The 21421-nt window shown below is 36.8% G+C and overlaps 1 protein-coding gene across 1 annotated transcript in view; it reads right to left on the bottom strand.

The window, feature by feature from the left end:
- The window catches only part of LOC140937480 (glycoprotein-N-acetylgalactosamine 3-beta-galactosyltransferase 1-like), a 21204-nt gene extending 60 nt beyond the window's left edge, over positions 1–21144 (bottom strand). Inside the window, exons 1-3 of the mRNA XM_073387048.1 lie at positions 21020–21144; positions 20838–20865; positions 1–2035 (exon numbers count right to left, since the gene is read on the bottom strand). The exon at positions 1–2035 is cut by the window's left edge and continues 60 nt beyond it. Coding sequence (XP_073243149.1) covers positions 985–1968 — 984 coding nt within the window. The 5' untranslated portion in view covers positions 1969–2035; positions 20838–20865; positions 21020–21144 and the 3' untranslated portion in view covers positions 1–984. The remainder of the gene's footprint in view (positions 2036–20837; positions 20866–21019) is intronic.
- Between the last annotated feature and the right edge of the window lie 277 nt (positions 21145–21421).

Genomic DNA, 21421 nt, shown 5'->3' with positions numbered 1-21421 from the left:
GTTTACAAGGTTCGCAAAATTACAAAAGCCTTATTGGGGCTGGGTTTACAAAATAATTAAAAATAGTAAAACCTACAAGAGTTACATAAATTTCAATCATAGCTACTAAAAAAGGTTATACTAAGAATTTAATTTTTAAAATTCAAACATTTAACAGTTAATTTTTGAAAGATGTTGCATTTGCCATTAGGACAGTACTAGGGAAAAAGCTTCGCCTAAAACGCTCGGTTTTACATTTAAAAGACGTCCAAGAGTTAGAGTCTCTATGGGAGTAGTCATGGGCGACCTTATTGGGGTTAGATGTTTTGACAAGGGTCCGCCTTCGGTAATTTTATCAAAAGCCCTCATACAGAGTTCATTACGCCTGTCTTCAAGTCTTAAGACTTTAGCACGTTGTAAGGCTTCCTGGTATGAGGATCGAGGGTATATTATCCTTAAAGCTCGCATTTGGACCCGCTCTATTTCACTAGACAGGTAGGCGGGAAGGGCGTTATGCCAAACCACGCAACAGCACTCTAGGACGGAACGTACGAGAGCGACGTAGATAACAAGAAGATCAGCCGCACTGACGCCACCTCTACGTAGAACACGGATAATGTGCAGACGCTTGGATGCCTTGGATACAATCATACAGGTGTTCTCATTCCATTTCAGATTGTCCTGGATAACTAAACCTAGAACCTTGTGCGAACGAGCTGTTTCGAGTACTTGTCCATCAATTCGTAAGGGGGGTAGTTGTTAGTAACACAGCCGGTGGACGAACTATGTCCGTACTGTGTTGCGTAAGCAAATTTCACTCGACACGTGTTTGGTCGTACATGTATAATTTCCGTTTCCGTCACAAGGACGTTTAGAAATTCTGTCAGTACACAAATTAAAAAGAAACGATTTTAATTAAAACATTGAGTATCACAGGCTAATTTCATGAGGGTAGTCTAGCTACTTTGTTTGTTTTGAATGGCTAGTTTCATACATGCTAGTACTTTATTTACTGTTTTTGGACCACACTTTCACACGATAGATTAAGTATTCCATCTGATACATTATTTCTGGTTTAACATGATGAAAAAGATATGGGTATTCTGAGCAGTATTCAGCGCCCTCTTTATAGAATTTCGGGTACCATCCTGGTAACTTATATGTGAGGGGCAACAGATGAGACTCAAGTGGTAATACCATAAACGTTTCTTTGGCGCTGGAATCTGTGGTTCTAACGGGCAGGACACCCTGTGCCTTGAGGCATTTTCCGACTGCTACGTCCTCAAAAGGGTAGTGTTGTGGGCAGCTTGGTTCACCCAGTGCTTTTTTAAACCTTCGCAGTGTTTCACGACTAAAAACGTATCCTCCACCACTGTTGTAAATACCATCATGAGTAAAAATTCTGCCAAGGTAATGAGGTTCCGAGGTATTCAATTTGGATAGATAAGAACGAAGATTTTCAATGACGGCGTAAGTGTCGTCGTCCGCTTTAAAAAACCAATCAGCATCGTTGAGATGGTGGTCATAAATGTACTCCAATGATGCTCTAGCTTTGTCATACAACTTTTCAGGCCCCTCTTCAACATTAAGCCCGATGGCGGGGAAATTGGGATCCTCTTTTGAGCTGAAAAACAGAAAGATGTCACAGCGCTTTCCCCACGTATCTTTGACTGATTTGGCTCTTTTAGGTATGTTGTCTGGAGTTGTCATTATCCAGCATAAAATTCGTGTCCCGTTAACTTCAGGGGTCAAATGACCTCTCTCCTCTCGTTGAATGCTGTATCTTTTTGGTTCGGGAGGACGATAATACGCGTTAGTCTTATACTTGCTGACATTTCTCTGAGCAGCTATTTTTGCGGTGTGCCCAGTTTCGATGTACTCGTGCATGAACTGCATGTAATTATAGTGTTCAAATATGAACGTGGTAAAAACTCCCAGTACCATTCCCCAGGCAAAAGTGGAGAGCCTTGAAGTTGAAGACAGGTTCATGATTTCCTTTCGGTAATTTATTTTCAGTAATCTTTCCTAAAATGTCTTCCGTTAAGTTTGAAAAAACCTAAAAGGAAACGAAAAAGATTAATAGATATTTATAGCTCTAGTATTGTGTTTCTTTGCGGTGACAGTGAAGGCATAATGTTTAGTTTAGTTAGTACTAACAAGACCCCCATACAGGGGGTTCATTGGGCTGCCGATTGCACGATGTACCTGGTTAATATTTTGGGAAGTATCATATGTTTCTGTCGGATATTCCATTTAAAGCTCTTCTACATATCCGAGTAAATAGTTGTTTTCTATTTGACTGGGTGATCTACAAATAGCATATTCCTTTCTTGTAAGGAAAGACTTTTCACATGCAGGGAGAGAATTGCAACAAGTTAAAGCTTTTTTCATGGGGACCGTGGGAGGTCATTGTTTCTGCAGCTAACTACATGCATCTCATATTTCTCTTTAGATAATCATTCGTTTTAATATAGGGCCACTGATAACTCCACGCAATAATTTTGTGTCCGTTCCAATTCAAGATCCCCCAGACGACCTGAAATGACCCTATGGGAGATCCGTCCGCCATTTTGTCCTTTTTTGACGCATTTTTTGATTAGGCGTTGCCCACAAGGCAGCCCAATAATCAGGAACCATAGATTAGTAAAAATTCAAAACACCCGAAGCGGAAGCCACATATTTTGGAAGGGAGCCATATACTGATGCCCGAAAGTTAAAGGTCACATGAACAAAAAATTGATATTTTTTCTTTTCTTGTTTTACCTTTACCAAACACTAGAAGGAACCAACCTAAGAGATCTGGGCAAAGATTTTTCTTCCCAAGCCCTTATAGAAAGAAATATGATCAAAATCCGAGCATTTCCGAAGACTTCGACAAAAACGTTTCTGAAATGGCCGCGCGATAAAATGGAGGAAATGGAAACGACCTTCGGACTGTGACGTCACAGTTGTTGAGCATCTTGCTGAAGTGTCAATGTGATGGTACTTCGTCGTGCTATTCCTATTTTTTTACTATTTTACAAGATTACGAATGACCGAAAAGACTTATATAGCGTGTTAAGCGACGTTGCGCCGTAGCAGTTTGAGCCGACAGTTTAAAGAGAAGAATGTTCTGCCTCTGATGGCTCCTTCGAATACTTCGTGGAACGAATGGTGAGCGTATGATTCATTTCATGTGTAAATGGTTGCTATCATGAAGTAACAATAAATCTTTGCAATAAATACGTTCGGGAATTCCTTCAGAACGTTTTGTTATCTTTGAGTATTGGCTTTTGTGCAAAGGAAGCGCGGGCTTGGATCACGGGTAACCCAGGCTCACTGTTAGTGTCATGTTCGGATTTCATAACATGGTTAAATATAGAGAATAAATACATAACAACTCACTTTGAGGTTCTCTGGGTCTTTATTGCCTAGACCATTGCGCGATACCTTCAGGGAGGGAGGGATGGGACAAGAAAAGCTTACAATCATGTTCAACGCATCAGCTGGCTAGAATCGCATAATGACTCACACGTGGCAGGAGCTTGCATATATACACGGGCTTGGCGCTGAACTTCTGTCACATGTATTTAACCCTGATAAACAGGTTTATTACTCACTAAATACACAACAACTCACTTTGGGGTTCTCTGGGTCTTTATTGCCTAGAACATCACGCGATACCCTCCAAACCCCCAAAGAGAGAAAAGAGGAGTTAGTGAGTGATACCCTGGCTCATCTGTTTAACAGCCTCTAGTTTGTAGCGTAGTGAATGGTCTAAGTAACGCTCATATGCAGTCGCTTTCCAGTCACCTTCTAGCCTAATATAATCAAGCACCCTCGCCTGAAGGAGTGTCCAGAAAAACGCAAGCTGTCGTAGCCGCAGAGATCCAGTGTTCGTTTCAGTTTAGTTGTGAATGTGGTATATGTCAGTGTTTTAAGGACACCGTCCTCTAGGTAAGTAAAAGCAGGTTCTGAAGCAGATTTGTTACTTTGATAAACACCGGCAAGTTTGAAAGCGCGAGTTACCGCGGACCAAGGACACAAGGAGGAGGGAGCAATCTTCGGAACTGGAACCAGGAGAGTGCGATCTCGGTATTGGATCGTTTTAGACCAACGAACAACAAGAATGATGCCCCACGGGAACAATCGAACATCGCATTTTCGCAGGTGGCGCTTGGTGTCAAATTCCGTGGTGGAAGGTGGCAGTAAGTTTGACTTACGAAAAAAGGAGAAAAATGCGACCAAACAGGCCGCCCAAACGGTGGCGTCAAACGAGGAATCAAGATGTAAATGGCATTGCATTTTGTGAAGAACATCGGGTGAAATAGGTAGCTTTTGCATTACACGTTCTCCATTAATTCGCTTTATGCCTCTCAGGAGGAGAGTTTTCTGATGCTTGAATAATGGGTCTTCAAGAGGGTTAGGGTACCCATACTGCAGGTGCAAAAGACGGACTACATTGAGATAATTGGGAATGCTGCTAGTAGAGAGTGTTCGTGTGAGGAAGACAATGTAACGGAGGAGGTGAATAGTGCGACAGGGAACTGGGGTATAGCCGAAGAAGAGACAGAAGCGAAGGTATGCTCGTAGCTGTGACTTATAACTTGCTGCTGTGGATTTAGCAAAGGCATGGTTGCGGTACATTCTCAGTCCTTCCTGTAGTAGCTGCTCCTGAGTATGGACCGCACCTGCCAGGGGAGAGAAGAGAAGGCTGACTGTGAAACCTGAGCTTGTTGGCGGTCGAATGCTAGAAGGTGGGTGTGGAAAAGTTCCTTTAGCGTTCTGCAGAATGCAGGGTCATGAAGGCTTGAGATGGCATCAAAAGTCACATGAATGTGCCCTGATCTGTGGATTACAAGTTTATTGTTTGATTTAAATTATGAATTTATTAACGGGAGCTTCGCTTTTAGCCCTGGCTAAATCTATATATTATACGTTGCATAAGGTTATATATTAAATGCTTCTGGTACATGTAATCTTAATAATCGCTGCAATAGTAAGGCCAAAAACAACTAGCACTAGCACTGACATTGGAAAAAGCAGTCATTTAGCTTTTTTTTTCATTTCCATGCACTGTATTAATTATTCGAAGATGTTTATTTACATGCATGTATGTGGAATGTGGTGATGTGTATGTTGAGTAAAATAAATTACGAAAAAGAGAATATTCAGCTGATGTTGTCATTTGGATTAAAAACAAACACTATCTAGACATTCCACCAACAGGGTATGTTTTTATATTTTTTTCAATCATGACTAGGTATATGTTACTTTACATTATCTCACTATCTAGAGATTCCACCTGAACAGGTTATGTTTTACTTTTTTTTTCAATTATGACTATAGCGATAGGTTACTTTACACTACATGTATATCTATGTGTTGTCTAAACATGTAGGTAGGGATGTCACTAAGATTTCAAGTTGGCGGATATTAATACAACAAGTAGGCAGGGAATCAAACAGCTAGGGATTTCTTTTTGGTTCTAGTTTTCTTCCATTTTCTTTCCATTTTTTCTTCCACGTTGATAATAGCCAAGGGAACTCCCGGGCTCTTGATGCTAGGTTTCATACACGTGGTTATTGCTCATACAGATCAGTTTCATGTGATTTTAAGGACAATTTCATGGCGTTAGTGTTGTTTCCCTTACCCCCATGAAAGGGGTGAGGGATTAATTTTCACGAGCCATTAAGATGAAAAGGCCATGAAAGGTCATCGTCAATGAAAATTTTCACTTCAAGTCATCAATACTCCTTTTTATGACATGGTCTTCATAGGTAACATTCTGCTGAGAGAATTAATGCCTGCCAAATATAGAAAATGTATTAACTTTTTCCTTCAAAAAATCTGAAGTACAACCACAATTAACTAAAAAGCTATATTACAATGAATATATGTTACTAATCATGATAAAATAAAAATTAAAATAGTTATATTGTATGTATTAGAATTTTCCTGCTTTGAACAGATAGGTACAGGGGTTTCAAATTTTTTTGAAGTTATAGGCAGCCGACTCTGGAAAAGTAAGCGGCTGTGACAATATTCAGGAGCTGCAAGTTGTGAACTACACAATATCTTAGTAAGGATAAACTATTATTGTTGGTCACTCTAAGGGGTTGAAGGGCTAGGATTACCGGTGTTTAACCAACTATGTTGGATTTCTGCATACTGTTTCTCTGTACAAGTATCAACAACCTGTTTCTTTGGAGAACTCTATGATCTGAGTGAATAGTAAATCCTTCTTTTGCATATCATACCATTTAAGTGTATCCTAAGTATTTAAGGTGGCTCGATACATACGTATCGGGGCGCTCTTGTTAGCCGTAATGTAAACATTTCGGTCTACTTTAACAAATTAGCGAATAATTTTTAAACCGCTCGATAAATTTTCTAAAAAATTTAAGAGTGTTGAGATAAACCGTCCTTTTATTTGACCTCTTAGTTTCAAGATCATTGATATATTGTAGGATAGTAAAATAAGGGCTACAATTCGCTAATCTTTTGTCAGAAATTTTGTCTTTCCAAGTGAGAGCCTTTTATTATTCAGGGGTATTGTCTCAAAGTTTCATTTTCACGTGAACAGCAGTAACTAACAATGCATTTGACATATGCAAAACTGCTAGCTATTGTTATGCACGAAAATATGAAACTTGGAGACAATACCCCTGAATAATGAGAGGCTCTCACTTGTAAACTCGAAATTTCTGACAAAATGTTAGCGAATTCAAGCCCTTATTTTACTGCCTTACAATATATCAATAATCTTGAAACTAAGAGGTCACATAAAAGGAGGGTTAATCTCAAGATTCTTAAATTTTCTAAAAAATTTATCGAGCGGTTTAAAAATAATTCGCTAATTTGTTAAAGTAGACCGAAATGTTTACATAACCGCTAACAAGAGTGCCTTGATACATACTAATCAAATCCTCCTTTCTAGCAATCGACTGGAGGTATCTCCATGATCTTTCACACACGTTTTTAAAAAGATTGAAACTACTATGAGGTGAAATTGCATGTCAAAAGCGCTTCGTTTAGTACAGATAACAGTCGAACATCAAGATTGTCAATTTTTTACCGTATTTCTAACCAGAAAAACTTCATCCCAAAATATCTCGAAAACGCTCTTACAGATTTCGCTTAAACTTCACGAACATCGAGGCAGCTATCGCAGGTAAAAGCTCCAGTAAACGATTTTGGAAGAACAGTTACCAGTGCCGAGAAATACTGCTGGAAGTAAAATAGGTAATGGCGTCACTTCGTTGCTAAGACAACTCCGATGTCATTGTTACCCTGATCATAACCAATTTTCTTCTTTATCTAATACAACTGTGGTGTCAATTTTTCCAAATCCTTGTTTATGGCGACGCAGTTTACGCTCAAACTTGGGAGGTATTGACCTTGAAAAACTCTATCGAGCCACCTTAAGGAGGTGTACGGGAAATCAACACTTACGTAGCAATAGAATGGGCAAGGGACAGCAGAGTAATAGCCAATACTATTGCTTTCAGGTAGAACACTATATGTGCGGCCTGTCGTGATGCTAATTAGGATGTTTATGCCACTAATGACATTTTTCAAATCTAACATTGATTTTTTGCGAGAAATAACTCCAACTACACACTTTTTCTTCTCTTTGTTAGAGATAAATACAGGATTATTCTTATTGGTACCTGTCCACAAACATTTCCTGTGCCATGTGTCAAATCTATAATAGTCCCATTCATATCCTTAAAGCCAAAATGTCGACCATGCCCACAGAGGTCCCCATCCTTCATTTGTAAATTAGTAATGAGGGCCTAACACTATTTTTCTAGTGATGAAATTTTATGAAAATTTAAGTGCAAATTTTATTGTTTTTAGCTCAGGAAGATATTATAACGTCACAACAAGTTAAAAAAATTAAAGTGGCTATTTCTGAAAATTTGATTGATGGTATTGACCTTTAATTCCTGGTCAGATTATTAGAAGATTTTAATGTAATGAATTATTTTGTGATTGTAAAAACAGTTGACAACTTCTAGAAAATAATGATTGTTGCAGAAATTTTCTCATTACACTTAAAAATTTAGTACATGTATTTAAGTGCATGTATTTGCAGTTATTTGTTTTATTTTGAATTGGTTGTTGCTTATTTAATGTCAAGATTATAATTTATGATACATTCAATTAAAAATAATATACTTATCATTATAGGGAAAATTGGTCAATTTATTTACAACAAAATAATTATTTCTTTTTCAAGAAAGTTTATTCATATGTATATAAGGACTACAGTCATATACTGAATTATTTGACTCCTACTTCACAAAAAGTTATTGTCTTAAAATTAGATTTTTTAAGGTCACTGTTGTAATTTTTGGAACATTCTAACGATCAGTGCAGTGAAAATTGAAAGTCAAGTTAAAGTGGAAGAAGTATTTTTTGTTAACATGGAGAGCTACTTTTCAGTTATTGCTGGAATAAACATTGTTTCAGTTTTTGTACATTTGCCTTATGGATTTCTGGTTCGGAGAGCAAAATAGCAACTTCTAGTATTAACTTCCTTAGCATAAGTGTTTAAATGCAAATCAGTTTTTGATTCGAATATCCCTTAATTCCGGCAGCAGGTCGATTTGTTATATCCCTATTGACCTAGCTATTCCAAGCTATTCCAAGGAATTCCTAGGAATACTTTCTAAGCCAACTGATGGGTGAGCAAAGCTTGGAATTCCTAGGAATTCTTACGAATTCCATGTTCCAATTACCGTGAAATTTCACACCTTGATTCCTAGGAATTCTTAAGAAATTCCTAAGAATAAATTCTTAGGAATTCTTAGGAAAATCCTAGGAATTCCCAGGAATTCTCAATTCCATTTCGCAAGGATCTTCTTGTCTGAGGCACCTTTGAAAAAACCATCACTTCCGAAATGCTGTTTGTAAAGTAATCCATCCTGGATGTCTTCAATTGCATCTGAGTTAATCATCTTCCTTCTTTTAACTGGATAGTTAAGAGGGTCAAGAATGCCTGTCTCTACAAAAGAAGATCAACAACAAATATTGTAGATTTATCGGTCTCAAAATCAACAGCAAGCCTTACGGCAGGGTGCAAAGAAAGTCAGTTTTATAGCTTGCCATTCAGGCAAGCTGTAGCTAGCATGTACTAGCCCACAAGTCCTTTCAACTAGCCTCAAAACCCTTTTTGATTAGCAGGATTGATTACAATCCTTCTGTAATTTGAATTTACTCAAAAAACAGCACTTTCCCATTGGGCAAGTTAAGGACAGAATTCACTAGCCTGATAGCAAAATCCACTAGCCACAGGCTATCGGACACAACTTTCTTTGCATGCCGTACAGTTAAGTTATTTGTTATATGGAGTTCAATCAATTCAATTAAACAATTACCCACAGGTAAACACAGCTATCAAAACAATCTAAAATATAGATATTACATGTACAATATACCTAACGTCTGATCAAAACAACAGGAGTAAATTTAAACACTTTTTCATTTAGGAAAGAAAAAAGAAAACATTGCATTTATTCATAGATCACTTACTTTGAATAAGGTCCCTAAGCTGGCAAATAAGAGGAATAATGATGAAGTATGAAGACATGTCTTCCTTGCTCAGGTCCTTCAAGCAGCTTTTGTTCTTACACAGTTTGTCCTTTGTTAAAGACATTCCCTGATACTCCATGCAAAAAGTGCAGTAATACTGGAACTGGATAGGATTCTTTAATCTCATGAAAAACTTTTTCAAAAGGTCCATTGAAGACGCACATTTATTTGGCAATGCACAATGAAGGCTGACAACAATAACAAATCAACAATGGCTAGTCCAGTTAGACTGTGTCGAACGGCGAACGTTATAATTAACAACATGCTGACTGCCACAGTGATGGGTGCCCCATTGTACAAAGGAACATCTGTACATGTAGATCCCTTGTCTTGCTGATCAGTGTTTTGTTGATGGTTACTCCTTCCTCAGATTCAAAAGCCATGAAGTAATCTTCTACTCCTTCTTCTTCATCTTCTGCAATTATCTTGGCCTCGTTTGTTCCTAAAGGCTTTGGTCCTTCCAAACACTCCAAAAGGTCACATTGGTCACTATCATGGGCATCAGCAAGGACTGCACCAGACAATTGGTCATGCTTAAAATCACACTCCAAATAAGATTCAAAGGAACCCTTACAATAATCCACTTCAAAAGAAACGGCAGTCTGGCATGAAAAACGCTGCTGTGGTTCACCAGTCTCCATAAGTGTGGAGTCATGGGCATAGGTGCTTGCAGATTGTGAAGCATCATCATCTGTCTTTGTGCTGAGGTCATCAGATGGCAAAACATATAAAATAACATAAGATGAGATAAGATCAACTTTAATCATCCATGCCAGCCTAATTCAAAAGCTGCATGGTTTCCAGTAGGGCCATGCCTCATCATAAAAACATTTTATACAAGTACATTCCTAAAAATGTAGTTGATAAACAGTATTTTAAAATACCTAAAAATTACCAGTCAATAAACTAGTAATGCTAATGTCAAGGAATATTAAAATTAGTCAATGATCGAAGCCAGTGATTCACAACTTCGAACCACTGTAGCTCAAATTGTTAATTGAAAATTCGATCTGTTTGGAAGGGGGATAACAATCTCACTTGAGAAAATTCTTAAAGTGAAGCTGTTGATAGTCACACATGATTCCCTAAAAACATTTGTTATAACGTATAATCGACTTGGGCTAAATCATGAAGAATCAAGTCTTAGGCTGTTTGATCTCTACGCATTTTAATTGCACACATTTTCGGCATCCTTCTGCCCTGATAGATTCAAATTTATTACAGCGCATGGGGCTGGTCTAATTTATTCTTTACCGCATGACCATGCTGCTTTATGTACTTACCCTAGCGCTCCCATAGATGTTGATGAGTTCTGCGGCCAATCCCTCAAGGTTGATCGAGGTATCTTTAGTCCCGGCTGGGAAAGATATTGGTTGTAAGGTCCACGGCGTTTGCTCTTCTTTTTTCTAGAAGAACCTAAGTCTAAGTCATCCGCCATTTTTCAAGCCATCAGAGACACGGAACTCCATTTGTCACAAGACTTAAATTTTATTACACCTAACTTAATCACTGAATATAGCTGGATCTGTTTGCATATCAATAAAAACATTTGCTTCACCTGAGTCTGATGCCCTAATTTCTGTGTAATTTGTTAAAAGAAGCCGGTTCATGTCGAAGAACGCACGCCATTTTTTAACTTACATGTAATAGCTCATATGTCTTACAAGTATGGTACATTGCATTGATTGTCCCCCCTTCTAGGATATTTTCTGGTTCAATTTATTTAAGACAATGTCAAGATTATTGTCGATGAAACAGAACTTAGAAAGGAAGATGATAACACAACCACAGCCATGTATGTGGACAAGATGTTCTACCCATGTGTGGTGTTCAGTGAAAGTGGTGAGTTTCTGCCCTTTTATTTTGTGCCCGGAGGTATTTAAGCAGTTTATGTTTCACTCATTGAAAAATCACACCTGGATCACCCCTAGGCTTTAAAGTAACAAAAGCCAGGGCTTACACGTTGTAGGAGGCATGACAGTGTGATTGAATGAGATTTCGGTAGTCACTGATCCAGTCTGGGTTTTGTACCAATGTGTACAGTGTATCACAACAAATTATTATTATCAATATTTGATGCGATCTGACTTCAGTAGTTCTAATTCTTGTAACTTTATTGTGATTCTCTTCCAGGCTTTGAGCTTTTAATATGGTAGTATAAAAAATACATTCAACAACGTAATTTACATACTTTTCATTCTTAATAGATGACAAAGAGTATTTAAGTAAAACTAAAAATGCAAGGAATGCCATGGCTAAAAGAAGAGGTGGATCAAGCAAAAAAGAAAACAAACAGACCGGAGGGAAAAAGAAAGCTAAAAGTCCAACAAAACAAGTTTGTGTTTCCTCCAAAGTTAGAAGCGAAAAAGAAAAACAAGAAACTGCAAAAGAAAAGGAGGAGTCGAGGAAGAAAGAAAAACTGCAAAAGAAGAAGGCCTTAGATGAAAGAGATTTAAATCTCCTTGGCCAGCTGTCTCAGCTAAACCAGTCTGTTATTGTTGTGAATGAGCACGATCGAGAAGCAGAGGAGAGGGAGCTTAAAAGAAAGAAGTGTGATCTTGACAGAACAGAAAAGGAACTTGAAAGAAGGGAAGGACATGTTCACAATGAAGCAAACAGAAAGAATGAAATTAGAGAAGAAGATTCCTCAGAGTTGGTTGTGCTCCCTTTCAGGATTGAAGAGGTGGAGGATGAAGATTGTGAGGAAGATTCAGGTAATGAGGCCCTTTACATTACCATCTTGAGACCTAGTGAACAGTGATAAAATTAAGATGAAACATAAGGAAACGTTTAGGTAGAGTACAGTGGAACCTCAATATAAAAAAATTACCTATTTATTGTGAACATATTTTGTCAGTCCCTTGGCCCATCGTTATATCGAGGTTCCACTGTAGTGTTGGTATTGATCAAGTGTTAATAGTTTTGTGCTTTATACAAACTACTCTACAAACATTAAGTTAACTTGTTTTTTCTTTTTGTTGTAAAATTGACCTATAAGCAGTGTATAGGACAAAACTAGTGCTGTTATATTCAGTTTGGTTTGATTTGAAGACATTTAGTTTCTGAAGTTCGTGACAATAAGTTCTTGAATTGTGGACTATTTGTTTTTCAGAGTTTAGTGATAGTGGATTGGGCTGTTCTACAGATGACGTTGATGTCCTTGAAGCAAAATCATTAGAACTTCGACCACCAAAACTCTCCAGAGGCCAACTACTGGTAAAAAGGGGCTGAGAGCAAGGCCTACACCAGTAGCTGGTTCAACTGCTAAAAAATGCCCAAGAAGGCAGATTGTGCCACAGTGCACTCAGTGTCGCCATTTGCTGGCAGAGAAACAGGAACTCAAAGAAACTAATGCACTGCTGACGGAACAGTTGAATGCCCAAAGGCAAGATCCCTTACACTTGCAGCCAAGTGAGTCCCCCAGACCTGGGAAAATCTCAAAGGAGGTTGCTGAAAGATATTAAGTTAGTAGACTATACCTGTACCTACAATACATGTGACATCATGCTTGGTATTAATATACTTTCACCAAACCGTGCTTCTTATGCAGCTGTACAGATATGCTCAATGTCGGGTACTGTCTTGAAAACAAAAACCTCTAAGACTCCTTAGAACCCCACCGAATGACTCTGAACTTTTTTGATTAGAGCTAGACACCCTCAATGTCCTGGAAATTTGCTTACAAGTATGAAAAGTAATAGCTCTAATCAAACAAAGGAGTATGAAGTTCGAACAGTGCTACAGACTGTTTAAAGGAGCTTATACAGACTGGAGAAATCTTCAACTTCTTTTCTCTACATTTATTGTCTGTATTCTTAACTATCTTTTATTTGTGGTTTATTTACAAAATGTATTATCAGCTTTTAAAAATATTGTGACATACACTGTACAGTACTGCAATGCAGCTGCATAAAACCAACAATTTTAATTCATGGGTACTATATGAATAGATCTTGTTAATGAGTCAATATAGATAATGTGATCACCATATCGTTTAACCCTTCTACTCCAAAAAACATTGGCCAATGTGAAAATAATGAGGAAAATCCTAAATTTGATTCTGTAAAATACAGAAAGAAAAATAGTACAATGACAAAAGTACAGACTACTGTAAGGGGTTTCATTTAAATGGTAAACACAATGGGAGTTCATCCACAAACTCAAAAGCTAGAGCAACTTTTTCTATTTCCATAATAATTGATTCTGGGATTTAAGGGGGATAGGAGATGGCAATCTTCCCATATCTCTCAAAACATTATACCATTCATTAGGTGCAGGCTTTGAAAAACATATACAGCTGTATCCTCCTGGTTTGCTTAACAAAAATGTGTGCTGTTGATGCAATTTCTGTTAATTTCTGCTCAGGACCCAGTGGTCGATCCACACATTGAGGTACAGTGTAAGGGGGACGGGGGCACCCATCCAGACCCTGAGATAATGGGCATGCTGTCAGAAAAGTTTTTCAGCCTTTTGGGCCTCACTTATATGTTAATCTAAAAATAAGGGAGGGGGATGGCTCCCCTAGGTCCACCACTGCCTGGGACCTACAGCTGAAATTAAATCCCATACAATGTATACTTAATGATAAGAGGATATGAAAATATGGAGTGACCTGATCACTGTTTAATAAACACATTTTTATGTTCCCAGATGATAGAACTGTCTCCAGGGAAATCTGTGTACATTTATGAAAGCCATTTAACAAAGGCCTATGCAAAGAAAACAGCAACAGCAACTGCCTGTTTCTTACTGGGCTGTTTTTACACTGAGGATGAGCTTGTGGGTTGAAGCCTTGGTGGCCAAAATGGCAAAAAGGCTGTTGATACAGACATTCTTGATAGTATATTGAGTAAGTAGTGTTGATTTAATTTTGAGGCATTGATGGTGTTTATACTGTGTTGTGCCTGGTGAATCTATTACAGTGGAACCCCATTAATACGGACACCAAAGAGACAAGCCAAAGTGCTGGTATTAAGCAGGCTACTTTAAGACAAAATATAATTTATATAACCAATGTAGTTGTCAGGAGAAAGAAAACTATCCACTAAGTCAGTATTAAATGGGTGTCTGTAGCCGAGCAAGTTTCCATTGTATGATGAAATATCATATGGCCAGTTATGAAGAATAAACTAAATGTATTACTTTAGGTGGTTGTTTTTTAAATTACAATGTACAGGATATATACAATAAAATATCTATTAATATAGATCCTAAGTACAGACAGTCTCAGGTGGCGATTACAGCCAGAAGTTGGGTTTTTTCTCTGTGGTGTGTGTGTTATACACTGTACGAAATATTTTCTCTGGCAATTGAAGCTAAAATTAAGGCACATTAAGAAACCCCTTTAATGTTTACCATGTGATCTAAGGGTATAAGGTTACATAATAAAAACAGTTGCAGTTCCCTTCTGTTCACCATTTACATCTCAAAGCTGCCTTTGTTTACTGTCTATAATTCCCAAAAGTGGCAATACTACTGATCAACAGCATCCAAGAAGTACGTACACTACTTACACAAAGTTTTAACTAGAATGATATAAATTGCACAAGCTTAAGTTTACATATAGTGATGAGAAAATGGTTGTCCATAGAAGATAGTCACACAGGGATCAGGTTTGACTGGTATGTACACTCTTAACGTAATTTTAGCTACTGTATGTCTAAATGCTAAGTCCTTCCTGTTTATTCTTTGTAGGTTTCAGAAGAAAGAAGTTCCCGAGCATTACTTCAGACAGTGGTGTCAAGATATCCCTGAGGAACAAGATCGCCTGTATTGAAGTTAAGCTAAGAAAAAGGAACGTGCACGTTGTGAGTTAAAGAAAGTTCAGAAAAAGCTTATTCTTTCAAAGAATGCTGTTACACCTTTCTACCTGATCTACAGTAATCATTCTATTGTCAATTAAACATTTACTAAAATTTATTTAAAATTAAGTATACTTGAAGAATATATTGTGATGGTTCTAAGCAACAATCATTTAAGTACAAGTGAGTTAAAAGAATCATTCTTGTCAATTAAATATTTACTAAAATTTATTTAAAATTAAGTATACTTGAAGAATATATTGTGATGGTTCTAAGTAACAATTATTTAGGTACAAGTGAGTTAAAGAAAGTTCAGAAAGAAACCTGTTAATATACACCTTTCTTGAAATAATCTCATTGTCAATGAAAATTTTACCAACTAAAATCAAGAATATACTAAAATCAAGAACAATAATGAAAAAGAAAAATGTTTTTATTTTGATGTTGTTGAAACCTATTCCAGCGGGATTTGCTATGATTTTTTTTAATAATTTCTTAGTACATTTGTATTCCTTTAAGTTACAGGTAGTTTTTTTTGTTATATCAATAAATGATTTTACAATATATCCAAGTCTGACGTGTGATTGATAAACATATGCATTTAGTATACTTCAAGTATACTTCCCATTAAGTATACTTCAAGTATACTTTCATTTACGTATACTTTAACTATACTTTTTAGGTGTCGAAAAGTTGTGTACTTAAAGTATACTTCTGGTAAGTATACTTTAAGTATACTTTAAGTACAAATGAAGTATACTTTTTAAAGTATTTATCACCTGTATAAAGTATACTTCAAATGTACTGAATTTCTACAAGGAAAGCATGCCGTCTGAGAATTAGTTCACAATATCATGTTTGAATCCCACAGAGTCACAAAGACATACATGTATGTCAGCGTTTTGTGATTGGCTAGTTTCTTACACAGTTTGTGATTAGTCCGATTTGAAATAAAGTGTTGACACAAAGTCACATAATCTCAATGACCTTTGTATGGTACGGTGGAGCCACAACTTGCCCTTACCAGACAAATGTTTGGAAAATTTGCCATCTTTGCAGAGCTGTCTTTGTTAGTTTGCACCGAATCACTCTGTAACTTGGTAACTTTACTGAATTTTAAAAACCTTCTTTCTAGTAGCCTGTAAATGCAGCTGTACAGTTTGTATTTTCAGTCATTGTGTCTATTCACCAAACATACACTCTTCGTAATTGGAGATACATCTGCATCCACTTTCTGCAGTGGTGACAGATCCTAAGGCTACCCTAAGCACTGCCTTAGAAAGTGCCACTCCGAGGACTAAATCTAGCCAATACACCCCGTGGTAGAGTAATTACCGGACTCCAAATGCAGTGATCCTATTTTGTTCTTGGCATATTTTATAAAAAAAGAGTGCAGTTATGTTTTATGCAAAAAAATACCGCGAGTGATAACAGTTTTTTGATACGCATGGCTTAAATTTTAATCACCTGCATGCCAATAATAGTAATAATAATAATAATAATGAATTAAAGAAGTTCTAGAGAACTTTCATAGTGTACAGATTGTGTTTGGATAATTTGGATATTTAATCAGTCCAATACTGCAAGTAAAATAACTGATCATGTGAATCAGAAAAAAAAAATTTCCTCAAATTTTTAGCAAATAATTTGATTTTAGTAAAAAAAGTAAATGTAATATCTTATTTGTGGTCATATAATAATACAAGAATTTCACCAAATCATATTATTTACAGTGATATAATAATAATGATAATAATAATAATAATAATAATAATAATAATAATAATAATAATAATGATACAAGTATTTAACCAAATCAGTGGATAGCAGATTTGCTTCCATACTTGAAAAGCTTTTGGCTACCTATAGGATGAGAGTAAAATTGGGGTGTCATTTCATGCTAGTTTCAGAAGTTTAGGAGTAAATGAAGCACCTGAAAAATAAAATACATGTACATGCTAAAAAGGTGACAAAATTGACCTTATAAGTGTTTACTGCTGGGTAAAAATATATCGAAGTTGTACCCAAATCATAGAGATGCACAGAGCTTTTACATACTAAAACACATTTTATTTACAAAAAAAAATTTTATACAACTGATTTGGTTAAAAATGAATCATATCTCCCCTTGGGGTCAGTGATTTGCACTAGATACACTATATAAATTATGGCGAGGTACAAATATATATTCAATGCCTATTTTGGGTAGTGGATAATATTTATCAGATGAAAACAAGTTCTTATAAATAATTATTTGAAGAATATCGCTTATGATAATAATTTGAAGCTAATTTTATCTCCGGTGGTTGATGTTCTGTCCATTAATAGTAAGGATGTCACACCTACACTGGGAGTGATGTGTACGTGTTGTTATCTTACGACCATTTGCCAATAGTATCAATTGAATCTAGAAAGAGTATATTTGAAGTATACCACTCAAATGGAGTTACGTTTAACCTGTGCCAACCTTAGATAATTATGAACCAGCTAGTGTTGACTTGTACTTTCAAACCCAATATGTATTTTATACACGTATGAATTTAGTTAGTTTCACAATGTGTGCTTTTTATTTAAAGGCATACATTTTGTGATACATGCAGTACTGCCCTACCTGCAGAGGCCAATTATGGAACTTTCTTTTAATTTAACTTACTTTCTATTGTACAGTGTAATATTAAAGATAATAAACTCATTTTATTCTTGAAATTTTGGTTGGTGTCTAAATTGTTTGTCAGTCATTTATGGTACCACATAAAAACAAGAAACACGTAAATAATGTTTTTTTTAAAATCAAATTTGCTATCTTGAGCGAAAGTTTAAAAAAGTGATATTTTAACCAACTTTGTTTAATACCTGACTTAAAGTATGGAAAACTGCTATTATGGTAACATTTGCCATCCTGAGCAAAGATACAGAAGAATTGATATTTGATCAACTTTACTACAATGGGGAAAAGTATGGGAAACAACTGTTTTGATCATATCTGCCATCCCGAGCAAAATTGAGAATAAAGTGGTCTTTGGCCAAATTTGCTACCCTGAGCAAAACAGTGGCAAACGACTATTTTGATAATGTTTGCCACACTGAGCAAAGATACGGAAGAAGTGATAATTTGACCTCATTTACTACACTGGGCGAAACACAAATAAGATGAGTTTTTGCTCAAATTTACTATCCTGGGCAAAACTGTTGCAAAATGAGTTTTGGTCACTTTTACTACATTGAGCAAAAATGTGGGAAATTACTACTTTGACCGAATTTGCCAAAGAGGGCAAGAGTGTTCAAAAATTCATCTTCGATGGCTTTTGCCCATTTGGGCAAAAACCTGACAAATGTCAGTTTTGCTATCAAGTTTGACACCCCTGTAAATGCATTGATAAAGTAAAGGTTATCCTTGTTCTTACACAAGGGGCAAATTTGAGGCAAATGTGGCATTTACCACCTTTGCCATTAATGCAAAATTATGGCAAATTTGGTCCTATGTCATGAGGCAAAATTGAGTAAAATTAAGCAAATGTGGCATTTGCAGATGGTTTGCTCCAAATTTGCTATAGAGGTAAATCTGTTTTTTCGTCCAGTGCTAGGTCTTGGTGAAAAGACAAAAAACAGAAAAGCCGTCGAGTAAAGGTGATGTTACTTACATGGACGATTCACAACGGCGATTTTTGGTGCAAAACAGCATCACAACATTGTTAATAATGCGACATTTTACCACCCGTATTTTACTGAATGTGTTCTGAATACGTTCACTGTAAATGTGAGCAGGTAAAGTACATGTAGGGTTTTAACTCCTGCGTGTGAAAAGTCTTTCCTTGAAACTGAAGGAATATGCTATTTGTAGATCGTCCCTTCAAATAGAAACATATTCACTTGGATAGCCATTAGGATGGGCTTTAAATGCAATATCCGACAAAAATAAAACTGAAACTTAATTTACTTTGCAATTTTTAAGAAACAGAAAATTACTGTTAAAAAGTATTTAAAACACCAAAATTGACCCTATCACAAAAGAGTAGAACGACAACAATTTTTAGAATTTCCACCTAGATCAGATTAATCATGTTATAGATTATTGTCTATTGATCATCTCTACCCCGCGTATTTATGGGTTTTATAGCAGGTAAGGTTTTATTGTAGCCTGTGCCTTCCCTCAGAATAAAATTTAAATTCACCTTTCGGTGAGTCTAGTAGTTTCACAATGCATACTGATTTTGGAGATAGGTAACAAATTAGGCGTGTGCACGGTACGTGAGCATTTACTGAAAAGCAAGCGGCAAGATATTTTGAATATATTATCAAGCAAGAACATTTTTCACATCACATTTCAAAACATGATGGTTAGAAGTACTTGAACTGGTGGGTTGTGTAGTGCGCCGCACAGTCAAATTTGTCTACAGACATCAGATTCAGAACTAGAGAGCTCTGAAGCTTTTTTGCTGAGAAATATCTGTCGTAGCCAGGTTTCGAAGTTATTTACATTGTTTTCATAAAACTGAATGCGGCTTTTAAATGTATGCTAATATCTCAAACGTGTTTATACCTAAAGGAAAACAAATAACATTTTCTTTAAAAGTTCCACCATTCTTTTTTAAAGATAGCAAAAATCATGTCTGCTAAAAATGTAAGTGTTTTCTGCTAAAAAACGCGATTCAAAAACACTGCCAACAAAAAAGGTGAAACTTATAGAAATTTGGTCCTTGAATCCATAAAAGCCACAATGAGTTAACTTGTCGTTAGAATGCTCTTGCTTGGCACAAGCACTCTGTTTCGTTTTTATTAAACTGTGAAGAGGCCAAATCAGTGAGCAAGTGTGCTACTTTATTCGCCACCAACTCCTTGTCCTTGAAGGAGAATCGTGCTGCAGCCCTATGCGGTGCAAAATCCTTTGATTTTGTTTCAGAAGTGACTGAGTAAACTTATGAGACGTATTTATTGATCCATAACGGAATGCTACTGATATTTGTGTACAAAAAAGATATAACACAGGAGGGACTGAAGGGCTCAGATTCGAAGGATAACGTGAAGACCTTGGAATCATAATACTGTTTGCGAAGTTTCAGTTCAGGGCGATCCCATTTAGGCGAGATATAAGCAACGTTGTTAGGACCATTTTAGTGGGATTAACCTTAAATAAAAAAACTGAAAAGAGAATGTTAGCATTGACAACAAAAGCGACTTCGACCACGAGTAGCGACTCGTTCTCGTACTTGAAGTCGAGCTCGGCGCCTGTCATGTTAGCGGTTACTTCAAGTTCAACTTTGCGGAAATAAAACCGAATGAATTTTAAGCGAAGACTTGGTGTCATGATTTTAAGCGTTATCAGCTCGGTTGTAGCCTTGTTAGTTCCCCAGATCTGTTTTGAAAACAACAGGTCTCGGGCCTTGTGCCTTACAACCTTCTTTTACTCTCAATTCGTTTTTTTGTGAAATCTCGTACGAAGTTGAATGAAAAACACTGCAATTAATTACGCTTACTTACATTTCTGTTGCTGCCATCGTGGTATAAACTGTGTATAGAGAGAATAAAACAAATGATAGTTAGGCTAGCTGCATCGAAAGACCTGATAAAAATTGATGCTGAAACCAAATTTGGTCTCTTGCAAAATCTAGGCAATTTAAGCAACTTTTCCGGCTTCAAACAACAAAAAATGTTGATCTTACACTTGCAAAATGTTAATGCGTGATAGGTAACAGCTTCAAAGTAGAAATGAATATTTCTTTACGTTTAGCAAACTCGCCCAGCCTGCGAATAAAACTCGTCGTGGCAGAACAAATTAAACATGTGCGGCTGCGAAGAGTTAATGCGCAGTGTGATAAATTCACGGGCGAAAAATGTCTACGCATGCTCTGGAAAAAATGGCACGTGATCGATTTCGGGTAATGTCATTGGCTCCGTGAAAGAAGGGATGGCAGCTTTTTCGGGCAGTGACAGCGTTGCAATTTCTCGCCACTGTAAGAGATCAAAACATATTTTGCTCAAAGTTTTGACGTAAGTGTATTCTCTAGAGAATATAGCGTCCTGAAACTGGCGAAATCGCATTGGCATTGTCTGATTCAGTGTTA

Source organism: Porites lutea, chromosome 5 (assembly GCF_958299795.1).
Source record: "Porites lutea chromosome 5, jaPorLute2.1, whole genome shotgun sequence".
In the NCBI taxonomy this organism is placed as follows: domain Eukaryota; kingdom Metazoa; phylum Cnidaria; class Anthozoa; order Scleractinia; family Poritidae; genus Porites; species Porites lutea.
Note: the sequence above shows the minus strand (reverse complement) of the source record. Positions and strands in the feature narration are given on the sequence as shown.